The 26,830-nt window shown below is 38.8% G+C and overlaps 2 protein-coding genes across 4 annotated transcripts in view; both read left to right on the top strand.

Annotated features, from left to right (window-relative positions):
- SRP72 (signal recognition particle 72) overlaps positions 1–5,530 on the top strand; it is a 36,973-nt gene extending 31,443 nt beyond the window's left edge. The window contains exons 18-19 of the mRNA XM_056802658.1: positions 2,801–2,960; positions 5,271–5,530. Coding sequence (XP_056658636.1) covers positions 2,801–2,960; positions 5,271–5,448 — 338 coding nt within the window. The 3' untranslated portion in view covers positions 5,449–5,530. The remainder of the gene's footprint in view (positions 1–2,800; positions 2,961–5,270) is intronic.
- A 3,041-nt stretch (positions 5,531–8,571) lies between these two features.
- Positions 8,572–26,351, top strand: ARL9 (ADP ribosylation factor like GTPase 9). 3 transcript variants are annotated; one of them, XR_468934.3, is made up of 6 exons: positions 8,586–9,079; positions 17,491–17,659; positions 21,193–21,368; positions 24,114–24,365; positions 25,556–25,663; positions 26,131–26,351. XR_468934.3 is itself a non-coding variant. In XM_007496409.3 (4 exons), exons 1-4 carry the CDS (start codon positions 8,819–8,821, stop codon positions 24,291–24,293), a joined length of 786 nt encoding a protein of 261 aa, XP_007496471.1. In that variant the 5' UTR covers positions 8,572–8,818; the 3' UTR covers positions 24,294–26,351. The 3 variants fall into 3 exon arrangements, 1 of the variants encoding a protein (XP_007496471.1); XR_001622977.2 differs by having other exon boundaries at positions 25,556–26,351; XM_007496409.3 differs by having other exon boundaries at positions 8,572–9,079; positions 24,114–26,351.
- The last annotated feature ends 479 nt before the right edge of the window (positions 26,352–26,830 follow it).

Raw genomic sequence — 26,830 nt, forward strand, 5'->3', positions numbered from 1 at the left:
AGAAATATTTAAAAAGAAGAAAAATAAAAATCTAATAGCTCAGGATTCTTTCCCTTATCAGTTGTTGTTGCCGCATCTACTCCAAGCTATAGCTCTGTCCATTCATTGATCTTTTGCTTTCTCCTAACTGGCAAAATACCAATTAACAAAAGTCTCCTTTTTGTTGTTTGTAGTTTCCCTATTTGGCTTCTGCCCACTCTGAGCTTGAACACTCCTGACAATTTTTACATGATGGTATCTTGTTTTTGTTCCTCCTATTACCTATCCTTGCTTCTATCATCTTGTTCACATTTATTGAGGATCTAAATGGGTTGATGATTTCTCTGAGCATCCATATTGGTCTCGTTTTCCCTCCTTATAGAATTGTTTGTGTCTTCAAAATTGTATTAAATCATTCCATCTCTCTTGAGCTGATTTCTTTTTGTTTTGAACCTGTTGAGATCTATTCTCCCCAGTGTGCTTGTTACCTACTTTGCTTGACTTTCTTTTTCTCTGTCATGGTTGCTTTTCTCTAAGCTTCTCATCATTTCTACCAATTTTTCACTGTTCATTAGATTCATAACCATAACTGAATTTCCCTTTATTGGTTTTGAAGGATGAAATTATCATTAAGGCAAGTCAAGAAGTTATTAGTTGTACTACTATTTTTGCCAGAGAGAGAGCTCTAGCAGGTGCCAGAAAATCAAAATTCTGTACCCCACCCAATTCTATTCTGTCTGTGCTGAGCCCATGTTTTCTTTCACAAAATTCCTCTTCTGTGTTCGGCATATTGTGTCATAATTGTTTCCATTTCTCCCTCTATTGACTTTCATCCAAATGTCCATTTTCCACAGGAAGCTACCCTTTAAAGTACATACATGTACTTTCTTAATATATATTATCATATCTCTATCCCCACTTCCCTTTTCAATTCTCTCCTTTACTTTTTCTGTTTCTTTTGAATTACGAATACACATTCTAGGGCCATATTCTAGGAATGGAATTTGAGAGATAATGTCACATTTTCTTCTTCCTTGTGTTAGGACCTATAGTTGGATCTCTTAGCTTGTTGCCTAAATTTTGATGCATTTGTGTAGTGACATTTTTAGCCTTAGGTTTTACTGTTGGTTCCCTTCCTGTATTTTTTTTTCCTGTGAAATTGTAGATTTCCCAACTGTTATTCTCCTTAGAGCTATTTTCTATATTAGCTGCTTGGTAGTTCTAAATAAGCAGTTTTCTCTCTCCTGAACTCTTTACATATATTGGTAAAACATTTAGCAAGAACATGCTAACCATTCTTTGTGAGATGTACTCTATATCTGTATAGCATTCTCTCCGTCCTGCATTTTTAGCTACAGTGTTAAACTGTCAGATAGTAAACTTGATTTAAAAAAATAAACAAATCCCCCAAACTGTTTTTCTGAATGGCCATCATTGGGTATAATCTCCACTGACACTCTTTTCTGATACCTTAATTTGTATAGAATGCACGTGTTTCACAAATACTATGCTAGTGATAATTTCTGCCATTTTGGAAAGACTTTGAATATGTTCTTTACCAATGGACCAGCTGAGGATCAAGTCTAGTTGTGTTTTCATTAGGTTAGCTAGCTGAGGGTGGTATTATTTGACCATAGTAACCAATGAAGGCATAAAGGATATGGATCATTGGTATATGAAGTTAATATCAGAAATAAGGAGATGTTCAACTCCTAAGTAATTCTAAACTGGTTTGCTAATCATCCCTATTCAAGAAAAGATGGAAAAAATTAACATTATTTAATTTTTTGCTGAAATTTAATTCTTATTACAGTCTTGAGCGTGTATGAGTGCAATAAATATTTGATTTAATTGAGTTTATTCACTAAGCATTTATTAAGTCACCTGCAATGTGCCAAGTACTTTGCTAGGTTCTGGAGATAGCAAGACAAAATGAAAACCTGTTACCATCTTCATGGAGCTTTCTCCAAGATGCTAGGACTTGTTTTGCTAGGAATATTTGCATAGATAAGTAAGTGTATGATAATGTGAGAGGGGAGAAAGTATTAATTCTGGAGATCAGGAAAGACTTCCTCTAGGAGATAGTGTGCTGAGTTTTTTTTGTTTTTATTTTTATTTTTTATAACCCTTACCTTCCCACTTAGAGTCAATACTGTATATTGGCTCCAAGTCAGAAGAGCGGTAAGGGCTAGGCAATGGAAGTTAAGTGACTTGCCCAGGGTCACACAGCTGGGATGTATCTTGGTTAGGATTTGAACCCAGGACCTCCTGTCTCTAGGCCTGACTCTCAATCCACTTAGCCACCCAGCTGCCCCCAGCACCTGAGTCTTGAAAGACACAAGTACTTATACTAGTTAAAGATAAATAGAAAGTGCATTCTAGGCACATCCCTAGGGGGCTTATTCACAGAGATCAAGGAGGGAGGTGGAATGCTAACTTTGAGAAATAGCCAATTGACTAGTTTGACTGAAATATGTTGGAATATGTAGAGGAGAATTATGGGAATTTGTTTGGAAAGGTAAGCTGGAGCCAGACTGACTTTTAAATACCAACTTGATGAATTTCTGTTTTGTCTTAGAGACAATATTATACAGTCACATTATGGTGCAGTCTGATGGAAGTAGTAGGTATTAGTAATCCAATTATTTGGAATTTTGCAACATTTTCCAGCTTTTACTCAATAATTGCTTATGGCTTGATTCTCCCCTCCTTGAGTTTTGGCTTTATTTCAGAACTTGTGTGTCTGTGAACATAATAATTTTATTGAATGTATTTAAAATCATAAATATAGACTCTTTCATTATTAATTCTTCTTAAACAGGGAAACTACCTAAGAATTATGATCCTAAAGTTACCCCAGATCCAGAGCGATGGCTTCCAATGCGAGAACGTTCTTACTACAGGGGAAGAAAGAAGGGTAAAAAGAAGGATTTGATAGGGAAAGGGACACAAGGAACAGCTTCATCAGCATCATCTGAATTGTAAGTGATAATTATTTTCTCTGTGCTATCAATCTCAAAAGCCTTATCAGTTTACTGCTTGAAGGGTATTTAATGCTTTATGTTGTCACTGGCCCTCAAACATTTTTATCACAAACACTGATTGATTAAAAAAAATCAAGCACATTCCACCTAATATGTATATATTTACTTATTTATAAGTTACCAAAATGTCCTACTGTACTAACTACATGTTTAAAAATTATACAAAAATATAAATTATACAAGGATAAGATAAAGATGAAAAATATTTAATCTATGAGTTAATAGGGTAGCCACTGGAATTTATTGAGCAGGGTTTCACTGTCAGATTCTTGTTTAGGAAGAATTTTGGCTGCTGTGTGCTGTGATTTAGGGGAGAGACTCAGTCAGGAAATCCAGTAAAGAGCCTATTGGCAGTAGTTCAGTCAAGAGGTGATAAAAACATGACCTCTCATGTTGCCTCTATGCATACAGAAAAGGAAAGGGAGACCCAAGATGTACTGGAGGTAAACTTTGAAGACTTGGCAGTTGATTGGATACAGAGATACAGAGAATAAGGGATCACAGGTAACTCAATTAGAGAAGCTGATTGAGTGTAAGGAGGCTAGTGCTTTTGGTACTAATAGGAAAGTTCAGAAGAAGAATGACAAAAGATTCTGTAATGGGATCTGTGGTGAAGGGCACATCATCTATCTCTGCCTCCTGTGTGCCTGACTAACTGCCTCAAAATGAAAATGGGAGAAGTGAGACTCCCAAAAGTCACTGTGACCAAGTGGACAGCCTGCCCTTGGAGAAGTTCTTGCCAAAGCCATAGATGATCTGAGATGCAGAGGGTGGTCATATACTTGGGATAACGAGACATTTCCCCAGAGGGGACTTTCCCAGTGATTCTTTTATATGTGGATCACTAGGGGAGCAATTAGATTATAACTGCTCTGCATGGCTTAAACAAGTTCTGAAGGGGGCAGTTTGGGACATTACACAGCTGAGTAAGAGGTGGAGAGAGGAGAGTTGGAGGCATGTCTTATGGATGCCCTCTGCAGAAATAGATGTAGCCCATTTGCCCCTCCTCTTCAACTAGTTGAGCCCTGTGGAGTCTGGCTGCAATCCCCATTTTGGAAAACATTGTTTTATATAAAGCTTTTACCACTTAACAGGTCTTTCACTTACATTATCATAGACAATAACTCTGTAATGTCAATACATTACATTATTAATACATTATTGATAATAAGTAATGGTCTCTATAATGTTAGTATTCCTCACATTTTTTCTAATAAGGAAAATAAATCTCAAACACCTTGTGGCTAGTGACAGAGAAAGGAGTGTTCCCAGACAGAGCACTACTGTTGTCTCAGCTGGATGACCAGTACTGGCCTCATGGACTTAGGAAGCCTGGTTCTATATGCTGCCTAATCTTCAGTTTGCCTTTTTTTCCTCATCACTGCCAATTTTCTCATCACTGAAGTGGTTGGTAAAAACTCCAGACTTGAACTCTTTTGTGCTTTTAGGAATTATGTAACTTACAGTCTTACAAAATTTCAAATTTATTGCATAGTTTTGTTCTAGACTAATATAACCTCTTGATTAATCTAATTACTGCATAGTGAATACTTAAATTTTTGTTTATAATGTTCTCCAAATTAAAATTATCTCTAATTGAAGGAAAAATGGTTTTGTTTATTTCCCAAAGAAATGGCAATCTTCTATTTTACTTTGTTTTTTAAAAAATTCTTCTGTCTTAGGATTGATACAGCTATCAGTTCCAAGGCAGAAGAGTAGTAAGGACTAGGCAACTGGGGTTAAGTGACTTACCCTGGGTCACGCAACTAAGGAGTGCCTTGAGGTCAGATTTTAACTAGGCCCTCCCATCTTCAGGTTTGGTGGCACTCTATTCATGAGTCTCCTAGCTGCCTCTTGAATCCCTTATTTTAATAAAGTTAATGATGAAAGAGCTCGGTTCTTTTTTGGTTGTTCTATGGTTGTTCTATCTACATAGACACATTTCCTCCAAAAATACATATTGCAACCCTACACACTGCATACCTGCCCTTTCTTTGAGACTTTTGTTTATTTCTTTCTGTAAGTCTACCACCAGGGGTTAGAGACCTCACTCACTTCCTCTTGACATAATGAGTTTAGTTAAATGTAAATAATGACTGTGTTTAAAGTTAGAAGTTTATTGCTTAATGGAATTTTATAAGAAGCTCATATTTCAGGAAAGTTGTAAGGGTCTAGAAATTAACTTTTTATTTGCTTTTCCTTTGTCAAATAAATTAATTAAAAAGTCTTATCTCTGGGCTATTGCAGGGATGCTAGTAAAACTGTGTCTAGTCCACCTACTTCCCCTCGGCCTGGGAGTGCTTCAGCTGTATCTGCCTCAACAAGTAACATAATACCACCACGACACCAGAAGCCTGCAGGGGCCCCTGCCACAAAGAAGAAGCAGCAACAGAAAAAGAAGAAAGGGGGGAAAGGAGGCTGGTGATTTAGACAGTCATGTCACAGTCCATTTTTTAAACTCTCCACTGTAAGGCACCAGGAACATAATAAAGGTCGAACAGCAACAAGCACAGGGCTTTTTTATTCCCCTCTGAAATTGACTTGAGTTTGAAATTCTCTAAGTTTTTTGTGCTCTCCGCGTCCAGGAGACACAAGCGTCATGTCCTTCAGCTCCCTGCTGGCCCAACCCCTCTCCTCTTCATGCCCCGTACCTTTGTGCAGAATGAGAGAACGCAGAGCCATTGAGTATTTGCTGTTCCCTGCCCTTCCCAACTTCACAAATAAGGCATCTTCTCCAAGTTCTGTCTGGCTTGGGTTCAAACTGGACATTTCTTACACTAGTTCCAGCTGATTCTGAAGACCCACTTGTAGTGTTCACTTTCCATTTAATAAAGCATGATTTACTAGCATAAGAGGCTGAAAATGGAGTTTTCCAAGTACCTTAGCTACTTGCGTGGAAGTGTCACTCCATGAAAAGGATATCTGGACTGTCCCTGGTTTCTTCACAGCTAAGTGACTACAGGACATTTTTTTCTGCAATTGTAGTCACTTTCCTTTGTTACATAATGTTAGGGGAGTAGGTGGTTCACACTAAGTTATTATTTTTAGAAATATGCAGCCTTTCTGTGTCTCAGATACAGTGACATACTGTATTGACCTAGCGTACTCAGCTCACAAAAGAAATGGACATATCAGTACGGTGAGAGGTTTACTCCTGTCAAGCACTCTGGCAAAAGAATTGGTTTCAACCTGTTTTATACAGAAAGAGGTACCCAACTAGGTACATGGGCCTTTTTTTTTAATATCCTAAAAGTTGTTGAGAGAGAATTCACACAGCAGCTCAGTATTAGCAGGGGCAGTGTTGAGACCTACCTAGGAATTGTGTGCCGGTGATAGGTGCTATCCTTCAAGTAAGCAGCTACAACTTTCTAGTTGTGGGTTTCCAATACTCGCATCCCCCACAGACTCATGAAGTATTCTCTTATCCTGAGCTTGCTATTTGAAAGCATTGTCTATGCCTTTCCAGCTCCCAAGCACTGTGTCTAAACAAAAAAGTTCTTTCTTGTTCAGTTGTTTAGCAGGATGTGCGTAGGGATGCTGCTGCTTCTTTATATCCTGGAAACATTCCCTTGTGATTACTTTTCTTCATCCTTGTTAATAAAATAAGGCTACCCTGAAGTCCCAACTTTGCTACTCAAACTTCTTCACCAGACTTTTTCAGGACTTTGCTTGTTACGGAGTGAGAGAAACATAGGGAAAACTTCTTGGCATTTCCTTTTGAGATTTTAAAAGAGGAGTTAGTAATGGTGATGTACACTTGAGACATTTTGGACTCAGCCAGAATGGTGTTATTTCTGTTATGAGTAACAAACATTTATTTCTTCTGAGTACGTCATATATGTTACAGAAATAATTATTAGCAAATGTACTTACTAGGCCTGTTTGTAGTTCTCTGGTAAAGGCTAATCATTTGTTAGCTTAAGTAAGCCATAAAATCTTGGTAAGATCTCTTTCTGTGAAAATTTTGACCAAGGTATATCCCACACATATTCGTGAAATTCAGGCAAACTTCATAGTTGTCATTATTGCTGGGCATAGCCTGCCATAAGCTGACCTCAGTTTAAACAAATGATTATAATTAACAGTTAGAAGTGTTAATAGGACTCTAATTTTGCTAATAATTGTTCCCCGTTGTGAACAGGGCTTTTGCCAGTGACACATTTTGTATAAAATTGTGACTGTATGTATGTGTGTCTGTATACATACATATATATATATATATATTTAAAATGAATGTGGATTTTTCAGTTCACTGTGACATTTTAAAATAAAACATTCGAGCAGTGACTGTGAATGAGAATGTCCCAAGGGTCAGGATTTTCATGGAGGACTTGAGAACATTGAAAGTTGGGTTCCTTTTATTTCATTCCATTTCAGGATGAATTTTTTTAAGAAATGTCCTCTCCTTGCACTCACCAAAATCTTAATTACAGACTGCTATCCTGAGAGGCCACATAGTTTAAACTTTTGGAACCTCACCATGATTTTTTAATCTATTCTAGCCTTTAGAAATATGCATGTGGGCCTGTAATCCCTTCTAACAGAGTTTTGGGAACACCTGTGGCTTGATTAGAAGAGCAGCTAGAATTGGAGTGGAGGCCTGAGTTCTGATTTGAGTTCCTGGATTACTTAACCCTGTGACCTCAGAGCCTGTTTTCCTACCTCATTGATAAAATGGGGTTTAAAATGCTTGCACTTCCTACCTCACAGGGCTGTTGTGAGGATCAAATGAGAAAACGAATGTAAAGTACTTTGTTAACTGTAAAAGGCTATATATAAAATGCTGGTTATTATTATTGACCAAGAGGTGATTAATAAACATTTGCAAAGGAGGTGGATTTTTTCAGCAAGCCTTAGTAGTGATTTTATACGGCCTATTTGGAAGACTTTGTTATATTAACCTGCATTTTTATCCACTTATTCTTTAATCTTTCTCACACCATGATTGCCTCAAAATCCTACGGGATTTATTTGTCTAAAATGAAAGTTTCCTGGGTAGCAAAAGGATAAAGCATCAATCTGATGGAGGCAAGGCTGGTGCAGCTTTATATGTAAACCATTAGGTAGGAGTAGAGACGGATTTACTCCCTTCAGTGGAAGCAGTTTTAAAATAAGCATTGCTTGGTTTTTCTGATCTGGTTTGGCCATGCAATGTACAATAAGGATTCTTAACAAGAACAGATTTGTCCAGATCTGGGCTCCCAAACTTGGGCCCTTGATTTATAGGGCTGAGGAATCCAAGGCAAAAAAGGAGGGATCGGATTTGATGACCGCAGTGGTCATCTCTAAATCGTCCTGGCTGCTGTAAAATACTGTGTGACTCAAGTTAGCAAGCTTCTTGACTTGCTAACTAGAAGCGGCTCTGTTTATGTTGCTTAAGAAAAGGAAGCTAGATTTTCCTTTCAAACTGGCAAATTGAGGAGCGGGTGCTTTGGGCTGAAGCCTCATGGCTGGTATTTATTAAGTTCTGGATTTTTTTGCCCCTGGGCAAGCTGAATGGGCTTGGAAGAGGTCAGCCACTGTAGACCAAACGGGGCGGGCTCAGCTGACAGCTGGGTTTGCCGGAGGGTGGACCCTTGGGACAGTCCCTGCCCCGCTAGCTGTGCATGCGCCCCTGGGGAGAACAGAGGGCGGGACTGCGGGAGCTCAGAGCTCCCACCTCCCTCCCAAGGCAGGAGGCTCCCTTAGATCCTCTCGCCCTTAGGCTCTGCTCTGTCGCTGGCGCTCTTGTCACTAAGTCCGGCTCGTACTCGTCGGCGCGGCAGCGGCGTGAATAGCCTCCGTGGCCAGGGCCTATGGCCGGCCGTGGCGTGAGGATGGTGGGGCTTGCGGCCGCGGCAGCAGCGATGACAGCGGGAGTGTTCTATGCCGTGTGGAGCTACGTGTCCTCCCCACGCACCGCTCCCGAGCCAGAGTTGCCCGGAACACATCAGGGAGAGCCTCGGACTGCTTCTCCTCCGCAAATGGGGAGGAAAGAGAAAAAAGAAGTGCTTGTGGTGGGGGGAAAGAAGGACGAGAGTAGCACCTCGGTTGTTCCAACCCAGAAGCAGTCACAGGTAGGGGGTCGGAGGAGGCGGGAGGTGGACTCCTCCCTTGCGGGCCGTAGGACCAGGGCTAAGCAAAAGAAGGCCGGGGGGGGGGGGGGGGGGGCGGCTGAGGGGAGGGGGGAGGGGCGTGTTGTGGTGAAGGATGCTCTGTGGCTCGCTGGGCCCCGCCGACTCGACCTGCTGCGTGACGGTATCTGTTATTTAGCATTCTGACTCTTGGGGTCACCGCAGCAGTTGTTTACCGATTACAAGCGGCTGTCCAAAAGTCAACTTTTCGCTGAATGGAGCGATCTCAGAGGGTCGGTGTTGCTTGAGGCAGAATTGCTTTCATCTCTGGATCTGGGAAGAGCTTGGCCTCCGGGAGGTGTTTGCTGTTCGAAAGCAATGAACAGTTTCAGCTCTGTTAGGTGGCTATCCATCTGGGGATTAGATTTTTCTAGCATTGTCATGTGCACAACAGGCCGCTAGAGGACGCAGTGAATAGACCTCGGTCACTTAGGAGCTGCGGGACTCTGGACGAGCCACTTACACCTGTTTGTCTTGGTTTCCTCATCGGTAAAATGAACCGAGAAGGAAATAGCGAACCACTGCAGCCGCTTGGCCAAGAAATTCCCAAGTGAAGTCGGGAAGGGTTTGACTGATCGAAACGACTCAACAACCCTGTGCGCTACACATTTGTGAGTCTTTGGAAAGAACATGGAAGTTTACATGGGGAAGTAAATTGGCACCATTTTTATTTAATAGATCATTATCAAGAAGAGAAGGTATTTCAATATTCTCAGAAATACCAATGAAGAGGCATATATATTCTTTTGCACTTCTTTGAATATGCAGGGTGTCCCAAAAGTCTGAGTGCAGTTTTAAGTTTAGAGTTTAAAGTTATTTCAGCTTAAAAGCACCAAGCCCTTTGGATCGCCCTGTATTACCTGATACAAGTAGGTATGGAAACAAAATCACAGTTTAAGACTCTTAAACATGTGTCACCAAGAGGTCGTGGACTTAAATGAGGATTAGCTGAATGAAATCTGAAAAGCAGTTTGACTTTTATTGGCATCTGTAAACCCCCTTTTTCCAGGGTTGGGTTTATTGGGCAGAATAAGTTGGAGAAGATTGAATTGCTCGCCAGCTCCAGGAGTGGGGAGGGATGGAGGAAGCGAGACAATTTGGATCATATAACTTCGGGAAATTTATGTGGAAATTTATTACATGTAATTGGCAAAAAAAGAAAAAGAAAAAAGAAAATGAAAGGGAAAGGGAAAGGGAAAGAAAAAAAAGAATAAATTGGAGTCATAGGAGGGGAGAAATGAGATAGCAATGCTATTCAATTGATAGGTATGAACCCTCTAAGGTGTAGAAGGCCACATTCTTGTCATCCACTGAGTATTTAAAAAATGCAACTTGACAAGGTGGTTTGGCCCCACCAAAGGCTTCAGAGACTGTTTTTATTGGTAGAGGAGAGAGAAGGCAAACTTGAAGCAAAAGAACAAGATGCCCTTTTCTCTTTCCCTCTTCCTACACTCCACTCTGCCAGATAATTGGAAAGAGATCTAGCAAGCAATTAAAGTCTCTTTAAAGAAGGGATTTTAAACCTGGGATCTGTAAATTTTTTAAAAAATCTTAACTATATTTTAATATAAGTGGTTTCCTTAGTAACCCTATGTATTCTTTTCCCCGCTACATATTTTTTTTACATTTTGTTTTGTTTCCATTTTAAAACATCTGAGAAACGGTTCATAGATTTCACCAGACTGGCAAAGGGGGCCATGACATTAAAAAAAAAATGGTTGAGAACCTGCCTTCAAGGGAGAAAGCCCAAAATGGAGCATAACAAACTAGAGAAAGTTTGGGCAATATCCTTATTTGGAGTAAATGAAAAGTAAGAAATTCTGGATTATCCTGAGAATAAAAAATAATAGGCTTTATTAGTTCTGATCCTCAATATAATGTCTTTATTAATATTTTATTTCTTATATCATCATCATTTTTCCAAGTATCCCTCCTCCATCTGATATCTTCTTTTTATTTTAAAGAAAAATATCAGCACAACTGATTGAAAAAATCTGAAAACACACATAATTGATAACATTTCTGAGCCTCCCACATTCACAAAGAGATAGTGTGGGGTTATCCTCAGCTATCTCTTTATTCTACTTGATCTTTAGAATTTTGTTATATGTATTTTTTGGCACACAGATGATTGTAGTTACTAAATATATATTGCTTCTTGACTCTGCTTTTACTTCATTCTCCATTAGTTCATGTCAATCTTTCCAAGTTTCTCTGTACTCATCACATCCATTTCTTATAAACAATAATATTCAATCTTACATACCAAAATTTTTTTAGCTATTCCCTAATTTTAGGGCATCTACTTTGTTTCTAATTATTCACTATCACCCCCCAAAAAAAACCCCACTATAAATATTTTACTATCTATTAGACTTTCTTCTTATGGATGACCTCCTTCTGGCATAAACCCAGAAATGGAGTCTCTGGGTCAAAGTATATGGACATTTTCATCACTTCATTTACATAATTTCAGATTTATTTCCAAAATGCTGTGCCATTCCACAGCTCTACTAACAATATATTATTGTGCCTTTCTTTCCACAATTCCTCCAATATTAACTATTGCATTTTTGGTCATTTTTGCCAATTTGCAATGAGAGTTGTTTTGATGTGCACATTTCTTTTATTAGTGATTTGTAGCATTCTTTTATGTGGTTGTGAAAACTTGCAGTTCTTTTGAGAAATATGTATTCAGATTAATATGGAAAGCTGTTTTACATGATTGCACATGTAAAATTTCTATGAGATTGCTTACTCAAGGGGGATGGAGTAGGATTGGGGGAGAAGAGAAAGAATTCTAGGTTCAATATTCTTTGGAAAATATTGGAAACTGTTTTTACATGTAATGGGGGGGTTAAATTAAAAAATAGAGAAATATATATTCATATCCTGTTGGGAAATTATTATTAGTCTCATTCATTCATTTCTTGTTTCTAAATCTTGGATACCAAACGTTTATCAGAGAACTTTAATACAAAGATTATTTTTCCCCCATTGAACCACTTCCCTTCTTATCCTAAGTATATTAATTTTGTCTCTGCAGAAGCTTTTCAGTTTCATGTGATCAGTTATACTATCTTTTGTAATTGCCTCCCTCTCATGTAGTTTAGATCTCCTCTCTATAGTTAGGAGAGGTGTATGATCTGCTTCTCTTTTTAGTATGATCTTTAGTATTAAGATCACATATCCATTTAGAATGCTTTGTGGAGTGTGGTTTAAGGTTCTGGTCTAAACCTAATTACTACCAAACTGCTTTCTTGATTTCCCAAGGGCTTTTTATCAAATAAAGAGGTTTCCCCCCCATAAGTAATTTATGTTTTTCACTTTAACAAACATAGGTTTATTGAGTTCCATCATTTCCAATTCTCTTTTGTCTATTCTGTTCATTGATCTCTCTCTTTCTCTCTCTCTCTCGCAATCTCTCTCTCAATACCAGACAGCTTTGATGACTGATTCTTTATAATATAGTTTAATGTCTGGGAAGAAGCACTATTCATCTCTACTTTTTTATCATTTACCTTGAAATTCTAAATTATTTATTTTTCCAAATGAATTGTTATTACTTTCATAAGGTTCTATAAATTATCCCCTTGGTAATTTGATTAATATATTAAAATGATACTTAATTTTTGTATTATTGTTGTTTTATTATATTGGGATGGCCTAGCTATCACAATATTCTTACGCATTTTTTATTTGAGTCAATTCAGGTCTTTTTGTATGCTTTCGAAGGTCAATCTCCAGAGATTTTATGCATTTTATAGTTATTTGGAATGGGATTTCCCTGTCTAGTATTGCCTCTTGAGTTTTGTTATTATATAGAAATCACAATGATTTTTGAGGGTTTATTTTATAGACTAAAAATTGTTAAAGTTAACTGTTTCCCATCATTGCATTCCTGGTATAAATCCCACTTGGTCATAATGAATGCTGTGGTCTTTAATAACATTTTATTTAAAATTTGGGATCAATATTAATGATATTGGGATATAGTTTTCCTAATGTGTTTTATTTTTCCTTGATTTAAGAATTAGGATTATATTTGACTCATAAAAGGATTCTGATAAGGTGCTTTCTTTTTAATTTTTGAGAATAATTTGTGAAGCATAGATACTAATTCTTCTTTAAAAGTCTTATAGAATTCTCCTATGAATCTCTCAGGACCAGGAGTTTTTTCCTTTGGTAGTTCCATTATGTTAGATCTATTCCCTATTCCCTTTTCTAAGATTGGGTAATTTAAGATCTCATCTGTTTTATTTAGATTCTGAATATTTTATATTTTTCAAAGATATTCTTTTGTTTTCAGTTTTGTTAGCTGAATATTGAATAATAGCTGAATATATTGAATAATAGCTGAATATATTATATTCAGATATCTTTTATTTCTTCTAGTTTTGTAGTGAATTTACTTTGCTAATTTGCTATTTTATTTTCTGATCTCTCAATCAGATTATCTAAATTTTTCAATTTTTTATTAGTTTTTTAAAAAAACTACCTGTTCATTTTATTTATTATTTCAATGAAGGGTTTTTTTGTTTCCAATTTTTCTTTTACCTCCAATTGCTAATATCTCTTCATTTATGCTTATTTTAGATTTATTTGTTGGCTTTCTAATTTTTAAGTGAAGATTCAATTCATTGACCTTTTTTTCTATTATTGTTAATATGATTTCCCCATTGAAGATTGCTTTAGCTGCATCTCAGAAATTTTGCTATGTTGTTTCATCATTTTCACTCTTTTATATAATTATTAATTTTTTGTGATTTATTCTTTGACTCATTCATTATTTAAGATTACTTTATTAAATCTCCATTTGGGTCTATATCTTTTGTTGGGTTCCCTGAACCAATTATTATTTTTATTGCTTTATGATCTCTAAAAGATGTATCAACTATTTTCACCTTGTTACCTTTGTTTGCAACATCTCTGCTTCCTAGTACATATCAATTTTTGTTAAAGTTCTGTGAGGTAATGAGAAATTTGCATATTTTTGGTAGTCCCCTTTAGTAAATACCATAAATAAATACCATAGTTCTCTAGCAAATTGTTCCGTTCCATATTTATCCTTTTGTTTATATTTTTGTTAGTTTTATCCAGAATTGAGAGGAATGTTGAAATTTCCTGAAACTATTGTGTTATTGTCTGTCTTCTTGTAGCTCAGATGTTTACTTTATTTCATATCAAGGTATTTTGAGTGAATAAATTTATTATTGATAATGGTTTATCGTCTGTGGTTCCTTTCAGCATAATGTAGTTCCCTCGTTTATCCCTTTAAATATTTGAGTTTTTAAATATTTAAATGCCTTTCCTCCCTCTCCTCACTTATTTTTTACTATTTTCCCTTGGTGTTTTGCTCATTAGATCCTTTTTCTGTCCTGCATCTGATTGGATACTTCTTACCCTCTTTTCCCCCCTCTCTCTTAGTAAAGTAGGTTCCTCCTTCCTCTTCTTTCCATAAGGAGGGAAAATGATTCCCCTTTGGTCCCGTTTATTATTTTTTTAAAATAACATTTTTGTACCTCTTTCCAGAGAGGGTTTCTCTCACTTTCTTCATCATCTATACTTTCTTTCTGTCTAATTTAGACCTTCATTCTCTGATTCGTGATACCTATAATTATCTAGTCTTTTTCTCTTTATTCCTTATATAATCAAAACTTACAAGGTGTACTTTCTGGGCTCTTCCCTCTTGGCAATTTTTGCCACACTGTGTTAAAAAACTTGCCCAGTGGGTCCTCTTTTCTATTGTGCCAATTCTTGCAGCTCTCAAAGAGAACACTGCTTTATAAGTCCCTCCCCTCATACCCTGATTATGTAGCCCACTATGGATCTCTCCTCTCCTCTGGTTATCTTTCCCCCCCATTTGCCTCAAGGTCTCTTCCATAGAATGATGCTTTCCTAAATTCCCCTAGGAGCCAATCACTCCTAGGAGTTCCAACTCCTCTGGTCCCAAGATAGGACAAGTGATCTTTTCAATCATGAAATCCTCTGCCCACATCCAGTCCAACATCTTCATCTCCCTTCATAAAACATCTCTCTTTAATGTACCTATATAGGAACATTCATCAATGGAACCCCCTCCTAAAACAAGGTTTCCTTCTTTCCTCTCTCCACTTTTTAATCCTATTTGCTTTCTCCTCACTCATTCTCCCATGGTCTTTTCTCTACCTGGGACCACAGGGCATCAACTTCCCCTTGTTACTCAATTTGACCCAGGTACCACACTCATTTCCTTTGCTTCCTCTTCTCCTCCCCTTTCGTGTACCTGCCCATTAGTCCCACAAAAAAAAACATTGTCTTACCTGTAGACAGTGTCTCCGGGTTCTGCCCATAATAACCCTTGGCCATCTTGTCACTGTTATCTCCACCAGACTTAGACCCTCATCCCATCTCATTGTGCACATTAAAAAAAACAAAACACAGGATTTTCTATCTTAGTAACAACTCTAAGACAGGACAGAAGGGCAAGGGCTTGGCAAATGAGGGTAAGTGACTTGCCTAGGATAACACAACCAGGAAGTGTCTGAGGCCAGATTTGAAACCAATAAGCTTGGCTTTCCATCTATTGAGCCACCTACATGCACTCCCCTTGTATAATTTATTTATTTATTTTAAGCCCTTATCTTCCATCTTGGAATCAATACTGTGTATTAGTTCCAAGGCAGAGGAGTGGTAAGGGCTAGGCAATGGGGGTTAAGTAACTTGCCCAGAGTCACAAGCTAGGAAGTGTCTGAGGTCAGATTTGAACCCAGGACCTCCAATCTCTGGGCCTGACTCTCATTCCACTGAGTTACCCAGCTTCCCCCACTTTGTATAATTTAAAAAGAATTACTGGTCTCTGTATTCACTCTGTTGCTCTTATGCTCTTGGCTCCTATATTCCCACTTCCTGCATTCCTTTTGTTCACTTTCTGACTCTCTCTCTTTTAATGATGGTTTTCCTGGAGGCTGTATCTTAAATGTTTGGTAGTCCCACTCAGCTATGTGCCCCAGCTAACTTTTGAGTGGACAGAACTGCCCCTGGCTAGATGCTAAACCCTTCCTCAGGGCTGGAAGACTGGCACCCAGCCCCATTCCTGGTGCTCTGTGTTGGTGTCCTGTCCCCCTCTCTCTGTCCCTCAGTTCTATGGCTCACCACCAGTGGTCCATGCAGACTTCTGCAGTTGGAGCCTCCAAGAGTCTAGGAGGAGGAATGTGTGATGTTAGACTATCTGAGCCCAGATACCATCTTAATCCTTCCCCTCTGGCTGTCTGGTTCTGCCCCTAGAGTAGTACCAGAGTCCAGTCATTGCCCCAGCAAACTTCCCTGGCTTGGAGCCACAATTCACAGCTTTCTGTGAAAGAGGAGTGGGTGTGGTCTTCGGTCTTTGGGTCCCCTGGTGCAGCCATATTGCCAGTAGTGCCGGACATTGGAGACAGGATCGGGGTAGGTGTTAATTCGTGGTTTTTTTAACCTTCTTTTGGATTCTGAGTGTCCTAGACCATGGAGATAGTGGACGTTGCTTTCTCTTTGGCACATAATTTCTGTTTTAGAGAGGTCTGAGAGGTTGTGAGGAACAGAGAAGACATCTAGTACTTCATTTTATCCCCAGATGGTAACATATCTCCAAATACATCAGCTCCTTTATAATTGTGGTTTTTCAGATCATGTCAGAATTGGGATTTTCTTGGCAAAGATTCTGGAGTGGTTTGCCATTTCCTTCACTGATTCGTTTTACAGATAAGAAAACGGAGGCAAATCAGGTTAAATGACTTGCTGATCACAACAACTAAGTCCAGGGAGGCTGGATTTGAACTCAGGTCTTCCTGACTCCAGACCCTGAGCTTGAGACACCTAGCTTCCCTTTATAATTAGATAGGGTCACACTAAAATTTGAAAGCTTCAGTGCCTCCTTATTACCTCTAGCCTTTAAAGTCCTTTCCAATCTGGCCCCAGCCTACCTGACCCCACCTTTTGGAAACTGCTCCCCCTCTCAAACTCTACACTCCAGACAAATCAGCCTGCTCGCTATTCCCCATCGGCACAATTCCATTTAGCTTCTCCATCCTTTTGCCCCGGCTTTCCCTCCTGCCTGGAAGCCCTCCCTCTTCCCCTCCATCTTGGAATCCCCGGCTTCCTCCCAAGTTTAGCTCCCGAGCCCCCTCCTGCGCCAGGGCCTCCCAGAAATCACCTTCTCCCCCTACGTCCACATTTTGCCTTTAGTTGTACATATCCACGGTGTTCCCCAAATCCGACGTAAGCAGCCGGAAGGCAGCGATTGCCGGTGGTCGCTTCAGTCTCATCGACTAAACAGAAGGTCCCTTGCTGCCCAGGGGAGCACAGACGTCACCTAAGACTCATTTTCTGTTTCACAGGACAAAGTCCCAAATAAGCAAGTCCTCGTGCTGGGCTTGGATGGAGCAGGAAAGACCAGCGTCCTTCACACCCTCACCACCAACAAAGTCCAGCATAGCAGCGCTCCCACGCAGGGCTTCAATGCAGTTTGCATCCACACTGGCGACGTGCAAGTGGAGTTCCTGGAGAGTAAGCCATCGTTAAGCCCCACCCACACCTACTCTACGGGACTAGCACCCCAGTCTCCACCCCATCAATACACTCTTTGGGGATTTTGTTCTGAGATATGGCAAGAGACCCATAAAGGCAACTCAACTTTGGCAATCAACGGCGGGAGATTCTGAGCTGTGGGGGGCGCTGTGGGGGCAGAGGGACGGGGAGGAATTCACAAGAGGAGATTTGTGGAGGGAGAGTTCAGAGAGAGCCCCTGGCAACAGGTTTGTCCATGGAGAATGGAGGAAGAAGAGTTGAGGAGAATTCTCAGGTTTCAGACCTGATTGGTTTGAAAAGGAAAGATGGGGGAAGTTCAGAAGAAGCAGAAGAAGTGGGGTGGTTCCCCCCCCCAAAAAAAAAACTTTATTTTTTTAGAAAATTGTTTTCATGGTTACATGATTCATGTTCTCTCCCTCCCCTCTTCCCGGAGCTAATAATTCCACTGGGTTACACATGTATTATCACTCACAACTATTTCCATATTATTTATTGTTGTAATAGTGCAATCTTAAAACCCAAACTCCCCATCCTATACCCATATAAACACGTGATCAAGCATATGTTTTTCTTCTGCATTTCTGCTCCCACAGTTCTTTCTCAGGATGTGGATAGCATTCTTTGTCATAAGTCCCTTAGAATTGTCCTGGATCATTCATTGCATTGCTGCTAGTAGAGAAGTCCATTACACTCGATTGTACCACAATGTATCAGTCTCTGTGTACAATGTTCTCCTGGTTCTGCTCCTCTCGCTCTGCATCACTTCCTGGAGGTCGTTCCAGTTTCCATGGAATTCCTCCACTTTACTATTCCTTTTAGCACAATAGTATTCCATCACCAACAGACACCACAATTTGTTCAGCCATTCCCCAATTGAAGGGCATCCCCTCATTTTCCAATTTTTTTTTTTGCCACCACAAAGAGCGCAGCTATGAATATTTTTATACAAACATTTTTCATCATTAAAGAGCCTGTTGAGAAGGGAAGATAATTGGTTTTATAGATGTTGGATTTGAGATGCTAATGAGGAGCCAGAGTGAACACTTCTAACAGAAAGCTAGTGATCAGAAGGACCCCTGCTCATCGAAGCACTTCACTCTGCCTGGTCTCTGGCATCAGAGGGGGTCTGGATAGCTGTAGAGACCCAGGAGTTGTCTGCAGGGCTATGATCACTGGCCTCATGAGAAGAGAGAAGAGGGCTCAGGACAGAGTTTTGGGGATAGGCTACCCACAGGGATCTTCATTTGTAAAAGATAGTAACACCTAAAGGACATATCTCATGGGATTTTTAGGATCAAATGAAATGATGCATATCAACTCTTTTGCAAACCTAAAGGTCAGGTTTATATCTTCAGATGATTGAGAGAGAATAAAGTACCCACTATGTGCTGGGAGTTATACTAAGCGATTTATAAATAGCATCTCATTTAATCCTGACGACAACCCTGTGTCAAATTAGGATCCCCATTTTATAGATAGGAAAAACAAAACTGACATAGGTTAAGTGACTTATTTTTTCTATTTTATTAAAAAAATTTTCACGTTTACATGGTTCATTTTCTTTTCCTCCCGTTTTCTGTCTCCCCTCCCAGAGCGGACAAGCAGTTCCACTGGGTTGTACAAATATTGTCACTCGATACCTAAGGTTAATTAACTTTTTTACATTTTAATTTTTAAATATTTTTCCATGCTTACATGATTTATTTTCTTTCCTTCCCCTCTTCCCTCCCCACTTCGAGATCCAACAAGTAATTCCCCTGGGTTGGGGTTACTTGAACTATGAGGGTCATACAGCCAGTGAGTGTCTGAGCCTGGACTTGATCTCAGGTCTATATGACTCTAGGTCCAGCCCTCTATCCACTGAGCCACTTGGCTTAACAGTACCAAGACCTGACATGTATATAGCATAGTAAAGCTTATAAAGGGCAGCTGGATGGTGTATTAGATAGAATGCTGATTGTGGAGTCAGGAAGACTCCTCTACCTGAGTTCAAATCTGGCCTCAGCACTTCTTAGCTGTGCGTCCCTGGGCAAGTCACTCAGTCCTGTTTGCCTCAGTTTCTTCATATGTAAAGTGAGCTGGAGAAGGAAATTGCAATCCATTCTAGTATCTTTGCTAAGAAACCCCAAAAGGAGTCAAAAGTGAAATGATTGAAGAACAGTAACAAAAGTTTTTAAAGTGGTTTATATATTATCTCAGTTAAATCACACAAAAACCTTGTGAGATATTGCAGGCATTAGTTTTCTCATTCTACATGAGTGAAACTTGGGCTCTAAAAGTTGCCAGTGGTTTGACCCTGACTTGTCCAAGCTCAAACAACTATCAGAGGACCAATTTGAACCCAGAGTATTCTGGCTCTAGGCTCATCAATCTATCCATTATATGCCATGCTGCCTCTCCAACTTCTATTTTACTAACTCGTGTCCTAAATGGTTTTTACTCCTTTGTTCAGTCATTTTTAGTCATGCCCAACTTTTTGTGAGCCCATTTGGGGTTTTCTTGGTAGAGATACCAGAATGGTTTGCCATTTTCTTCTCCAGATCGTTTGACAGATGAGGAAACTGAGGCAAACAGGGAAAATGAATTGCTCAGGGTCACCTACCTAGTAAGTGTCTGAAGCTTGACTTGAACTCAGAAAGATGAATCTTCCTGATTTCAGGCCTGGTGCCAGGTACACTGCGCCCACCTACCTACCTGCCTTTTTAAACATTTAGAACCAGAAATTCTCAACTCAGCAAAGTAGGAAGGCAAAAATAGAACATGATTTCTTCAAAAGGAAAAACAACAAAAATGGAATAAAATTTAGCGAGTGAAATGCTTTACATCAGAATAACTGATTCTTCGATGGGTCAGGACAAATGAGCTATGTTCCAGGAGACAATCTTTCCTGTCCTTCGAGGCGAGATGACTCTCTGGGTCTCCTTTGAGCCAAACACAATCTGGGAGACAATGACGGCAACATGACTCCTGTGTATGTGACACTTTATGGCTTACGAAGCACTTTCCCACATGATCTAGTCACGGCACAAGTATGACCCCACAGCTGGGTGTTCTACATCAATTATTCCTCTGAGCTTCACACGTGTGTGTTTCTACCACAATCCAGGTATCTCTGCCTCCATGTCACATCCACACGAGACCAAAGACATTTTTTCCCTTTTCTTCCTCTAATCAGGTTTCTACTTTTGATTTCACTGTGAGCTCTTTCTGGGGGGATTAAAGAGACATGGGGAAAGACCCACTGGGGGAAGCATTCAGGGAAAAGGATCGGAAGAATATGAGCTCCCTGAAGGCAGAGGATGGTTCATTTTTAGTTTTGTAGCCTGGTGCCAGGCACAGTGCTAATCAATAGTAATTATTAATCATTGCTTTTTGAATTGATAAATTTTGGAAACATTACTTTAACATTTAATTAAAAAATTTTTGTGTGTTATCTAGGGGGGGGGGGAAAGCCTTCTGGAATCATGTATTTAAGGTTTATTGATTAGACTTCCCTCCACTGTTCTCTGCAGTTGGTGGCAGTGAGCCTTTCCGTTCTTATTGGAAGATGTATCTCTCCAAGGTGCTGGTCTTAATCTTTGTGGTGGATTCAGCAGATCACAGAAGATTACCTGATGCCAAGCAGCATCTTCATCAATTGATCCAAAAAGACCCAGCCCTTCCTCTAGTCGTTTTTGCAAATAAACAGGTAAAAAAAAAACCCTACATGAATGCCTCCCACTAAGTGGTGGGATTTTTTAAAACATAGAAACAATTTTTCCCTAACTTTTCAAATAATTAATTTTAGGCTCTGCTTTCAGGATTAGAAATGGAAAACAGATTTAGCTCTTTTTTCCTACTTGGGCCCAGTGGACAGAATTAGGCTCATTGGGAAGAAGCTAAAATGAGACAAATTTAGGCTTTAAGTAAGGAAAAACTTCTTAATAATTAGAATTATCTGAAATAATTAGATAATAGAATAATTAGAATTATCTGAAAGTGGAATGAGATGCTTCTGAGGAGGTGGTAAGCTCCTTTGCACTGTAGACTTATGGCAAAGCACAGTGATTTTCACATGGTAAACACTAAGGAAATTCTTTATTTACTCACAGGGTATCACTCTCTGTGTACAATGTTCTCCTGGTTCTGCTCCTTTCACTCTGCATCAATTCCTGGAGGTAACAACAGTTCCTCAGTGGAAAATCCAGCTCTCTCTCTTTTTTTTTAAACAACTGGAATCAACGAGATCTTGGTTACTACCAATAAAGAAAAAGCACAAACTATGGAGGACTCCCCCCAAACTCTTTATCTGTTAGACAGATTCTTTACTGGTTACTTTTTAGCTTCCATTAATTTTTTCAAGGTTGTTCTCTATACTGCAAACAGCAAACACTTTAGGTTTCCATTTTATTAACAATACAAGATACGGCATGTACCAACTTGTCCTTTTCAGAGAAGCCAGAACCATGGCTAAAAGCACAAAAGACCAGATCAGAAAGCCAAAGTGAGGTTTTGCCAAGTTTTTTCTTCTTTTTTTTAACCAAATCTGAGGATGAATGAAAGTGTTCCAGGTCAGAGTCATAAATCTCTAAATCCCAGGCTTTATCTCTATTCTTTCTGTTTCCTTTATCTTTTCCAGTTTTATCCTGTAGAGAAATCAATAGGCAGAGACTACCTCCCACAGAAAGGACAAAGTAAAAGAATATCCTCCTATTGTTATCACAGAATTTTTGAGAATCATATCCCCATCAACCCATATGATCAAGCAGTTGTTTTCTTATGTGTTTCTACTCCCACAATTTTTCCTCTGAATGTGGATAGTGTTCTTACTTGTAAATTCCTCCCAGTTGTTCAGGATCACTGCATTGCCACTAATGGAGAAGTCCATTACCTTCGATTGTGCCACAGTGTATCAGTCTCTGTGTACAGTGTTTTCCTGGTTCTGCTCCTTTCGCTCTGCATCACTTCCTGGAGGTTGTTCCAGTCTCCATGGAATTCCTCCACTTTATTATTCCTTTTAGCACAATAGTATTCCATCACCAACATATACCACAATTTGTTCAGCCATTCTCCAATTGAAGGGCATCCCCTCATTTCCCAATTTTTTTGCCACCACAAAGAGCGCAGCTATGAATATTCTTGTACATGTCTTTTTCCTTATTATCTCTTTGGGGTACAAACCCAGCAGTTTGGAGATAGGTTAGTTCAAAGCTAAGAGGTGAAATCCAACCCCCAAAGCAATTCTCCTCAGGGAAATGTATGGTTAAAAAAATTACCTGAACCCCGCCTTTGAGAGTTCATTGATGAGAATGGTCCTTGGGGTCAGGTCTAAAACTCCAACTCCTGCCTGACTCACCCACTGTCTAGATAAATGTGATAATGAGAAACAGAGGCACAAAAGGTCTAAACTCAATCTAGTTATTGGCAAGGCTGGCAGTTAACTAATAAATAGTAATAAATGGTTCCTCAGTACCCAAAGACCTCTCATAAAATCAAAGCAGCTTTTAAATACAGTTTAATAGTTACATAAGGTCCCTTGATGCAGACTTAACTAAGATGGTGATTGATTCTTAGTTATGCTCTCTGGCAAAAAGGGTCTTCAGTGATCATAACAACAGGAAAACACAAAGTCAGTGAACATTCTCCAGAACTGCATCAATCTGCTCTAAAGGCTCTTCCAGAGTCGATGGTAAAAGCAGAATGCTAGGAAAACATCCAGTGAATCATCCTTCATCTTTCTTTCTTCTGCAAGTGCCCTGCGTGCCTTACTTATGGGGATGCTCTGAATCTAAGCTGTAAAACTTGGTTACAATGGATAATGCTATGATGAATAAAACTCATTAATCAGGAATCAGTTTCACATAATTTCACATGGAGGCATGGAACTTGCTGCTGATCTAACAACACGTAGAACCTAGAGAACTTGGAGGAACGGCTAGTAGGACTGTCTCTAGATATCACGTCTCAAAGTCAACTTTTGCCAGGTGATTTTGGAAAGTTATCAGATCCCAAGACTTTCATGAATTTCCAAACAGCTGTCCTAAAGACTGACACTGGGCTTTTGAATGCAGTCACTAGAAGACAGTTAATAAAATTGTTGGGAACATATTAGTGCTTAGCTTGTTAATGGATAATTCCTAGACATTCTTTTCTTTATAGAATTCCCCATTGGAATAAAGCCTCCACAAACAGCAAAAAGAAGAATCTATGATTTTAGCTGTTATTTTTGCCATGAAAATGTTAAAGCTTCAAAGACTGACAAAAAAACCAGAATAACTGAGTATATATGTATATATATATATTTGTTTTCCTCCCTAGAATCATAGAGTTTTATACCTGAAAGTAATGGAGCTTGGAGATAATCTAGTCCAAAAACCAATGCCTGGAAAAATATTCATGCTCCCACCAACATACAAAGTAATCATTTTTTTTTCTTTTTGTTTTCTGGGCCCAGGATCTTGAAGATGCATATTGTATCACAGACATTCATGAGGCTTTGGGATTATCTGAGATTGGAGATGATAGAAAGCTGTTCCTTTTTGGAACCCACATAACCAAGAATGGCTCAGACATCCCTTCCAGCATGCAGGATGCACGAGAACTGATTACACAGCTGGTCTTGGAAGCTCAGTGAGCAGTGCTCTCTAAAGTGTCTGTTGGTCCTTATAACTCAAGAATGTCGTGTTGCAAGCTTGAAGCCAAAAAGGTTTTTATTTTTAAATAGAAGACAAACCTTATCCTATTTTCTTCTCAGTACATGGAACTTAGATGAATAAGATGTTAATTTATTTAAAGCATCTATTTTATTTAGATACTGACATATACTATGAATTTATATTTTTGAAACTATGTTTTTAGAAACCTTGGGTTTTTGTTCAGCAGAATTAAAACATAAGTGAAAAAATGAATTTTCTGCCTATTTGAGAAGTACTTCAGGAATCTACAATTTTGTGGGCTGCATTGCACCATCTAACTTAAAAGACAGTTTTTAAAGTGTTGACATGTCCAAAAATTGAATTGCCTGTGGTCAGCCTGGTGATGAGTCCCTTTTGCATCCTGCTGAATCACTGGACCTTTACTTAAAGCTTTTCCAGCTGGGTGGGATTTGCCTGACTTTGCCCTCTATTGGTAGAACTTTCAAGAATCCAGCATCACCTCAATGCCATGAATGGGGCATCATAATAAAATTTTAATGAAATAAATTTTAAAGTAATAATGAAGAGAAAATAGTACCAAGCAAGTAAAATAGAAAAATGAACATGAATCTTTTTTAGGTTTATTTTTTTTTAGCTAACAAGCATTTTTCTCTCCCTCTACTCCCCACAACCCATTATAAAAAACAGAACCCTTGTAACAATTTTTTTTTAATTTTGAAAAGTTTATGTAATTAATTTAGAATATTTTTCCATGATTACAAGATTCCTATTCTTTCCTGCCCCTCTTCCCCTTATCCCTCCCTTCCATAGCTGACTCACAATTCCACTGGGTTTTACATATGTCATTGATCAAGACCCATTTCCATATTATTGATATTTGCACTAGGGTGATCACTTAGAGTCTGTATTCCCAATCCCTTGTAACAAATATAATCAAACAAAACAAATTTTCAATTTGTTCATGTCCCAAAATTAAACGTTCTCTGAGTTAAGAGTTTGAAATTTAAAAGAAATAATTTGTAAGATGGAGATGGATAAGAAAAAGTATGGAATTTATTTTGCAATTTTATTTTCAATTTTCATATCTTCCCTTTTATATTACATTTGTTGTTGGCTTTGTTTAGAAAACACTGCAAGAAAATATATTATGAGATTGATCATCTACACAAACAATTGTATAAAATCAAGCCTTTAACCTTAGTTGCTTGTCTGACTACTATTTCCCCCCTTTCTTTTACAGATTTGAAAAGTGATTTATGACTCTTAACATGGAGATACTGATACAGAATTTTTCCTTCTATAATTTGAGACCTGTGGTAGAACATGAAATCCAAAGATAATGAAAACAGTTAAATCCTCTCAACTTTAGATTATATCCTTCTCCTGTTTTCCCTTTTTTAGTTTTATTCAATGTTTTATTGATGCTTTTTGGTTTTTACATATCATTTGCTACTTCCATCTACAGTAACCTTTCCTTTGTAACAAGGAAATAGTTAAGCAAAACCAACCCACCCAATGACCATGTCTGATAATAGCCTACATTTTCTTTTTTCCCCTTGTTTTAGCTTCAAATATTTATGGAGGAGGGGGGTATTTTTAATTATTACTACTATTTTTTTAGTTATTACTAAATTGAATTTTTGGTCATGTCATTGCTTGTATGTTTCCATGAGTGCCATCTGGGATTTCTAGAAGGGCCAACCATAGAAAGCTGGATGCATATTATATATTCTCCCTTAAGGCAGAGTTAAGATGTAAGGAACCAATCCTACCTCCTAAGATAGAGGTTACTTTCATGGCACGTTTTCTTAACAGTTAGAGACTAAAGAGCAGACCCAAGAAATGGGAGGCTTGATAACTAGAAGAATAACTGTGGCTGAACTGATGTGGTGTATGTGTGTACCAGTGGAGTCTTTGGACAATGAGTTTCACAGCTCCCCCCCACTCCAAAGAGTGGCATTCTCCATCTACACTCAGTATTCCAGACTGCCAGAGTGAAGACTGTATAAATAAACTTGTGCTTGCCGTGAAATCCATTCCATCTGTAGAACTCTCTAGTACTCCGAGATCTCTCCATCCCAGAGCCTCAAACCCTGCCCATAAAACAAATGGAGCTCAGAAGAAATGGACAGGATTTTCTTGAAGGAGCAGCTTTGCTAAAATGTTTCCCTCCTCTCCTCCCTGCCCCCTCCCATAGCCAATGAGCCATTTTATCCACTTGTTATGTAGAATTCTAACTTAGAAAGCATAGATTGAGAACAAGAAAACCATGGCAAAGAGACGTGTGACTCCAAAATTCCAATTCACAAAAAAGGGACACTGAGGCAGATTCCAAAGTTTCAGTTTATTAAGGAAACTGATGAAACCTAAGAAATTGGATCTAAAGCTCACCTTTGTAGTAAAAGACTGCTTGAAGGAAAAAAAAATTCTTTTATAGTGTTTGAGGGAATTCTAAAAATAGAATGGATACTAAGAATAGAATTCTTCCATTGGCCAATTCCAGAAGGTGCAAGCA

This window comes from Monodelphis domestica, chromosome 6 (assembly GCF_027887165.1).
Source record: "Monodelphis domestica isolate mMonDom1 chromosome 6, mMonDom1.pri, whole genome shotgun sequence".
NCBI classification, from domain to species: Eukaryota; Metazoa; Chordata; class Mammalia; order Didelphimorphia; family Didelphidae; genus Monodelphis; species Monodelphis domestica.

Bases quoted from the DNA above. Each gene is read 5' to 3' on its own strand.
- ARL9 (XM_007496409.3), top strand. From the start codon at position 8,819: ATGGCCGGCCGTGGCGTGAGGATGGTGGGGCTTGCGGCCGCGGCAGCA. The intron at 9,080-17,490 runs GTAGGGGGTCGG...TCTGTTTCACAG, and splicing joins CAACCCAGAAGCAGTCACAG to GACAAAGTCCCAAATAAGCA. The intron at 17,660-21,192 runs GTAAGCCATCGT...TGTTCTCTGCAG, and splicing joins GCAAGTGGAGTTCCTGGAGA to TTGGTGGCAGTGAGCCTTTC.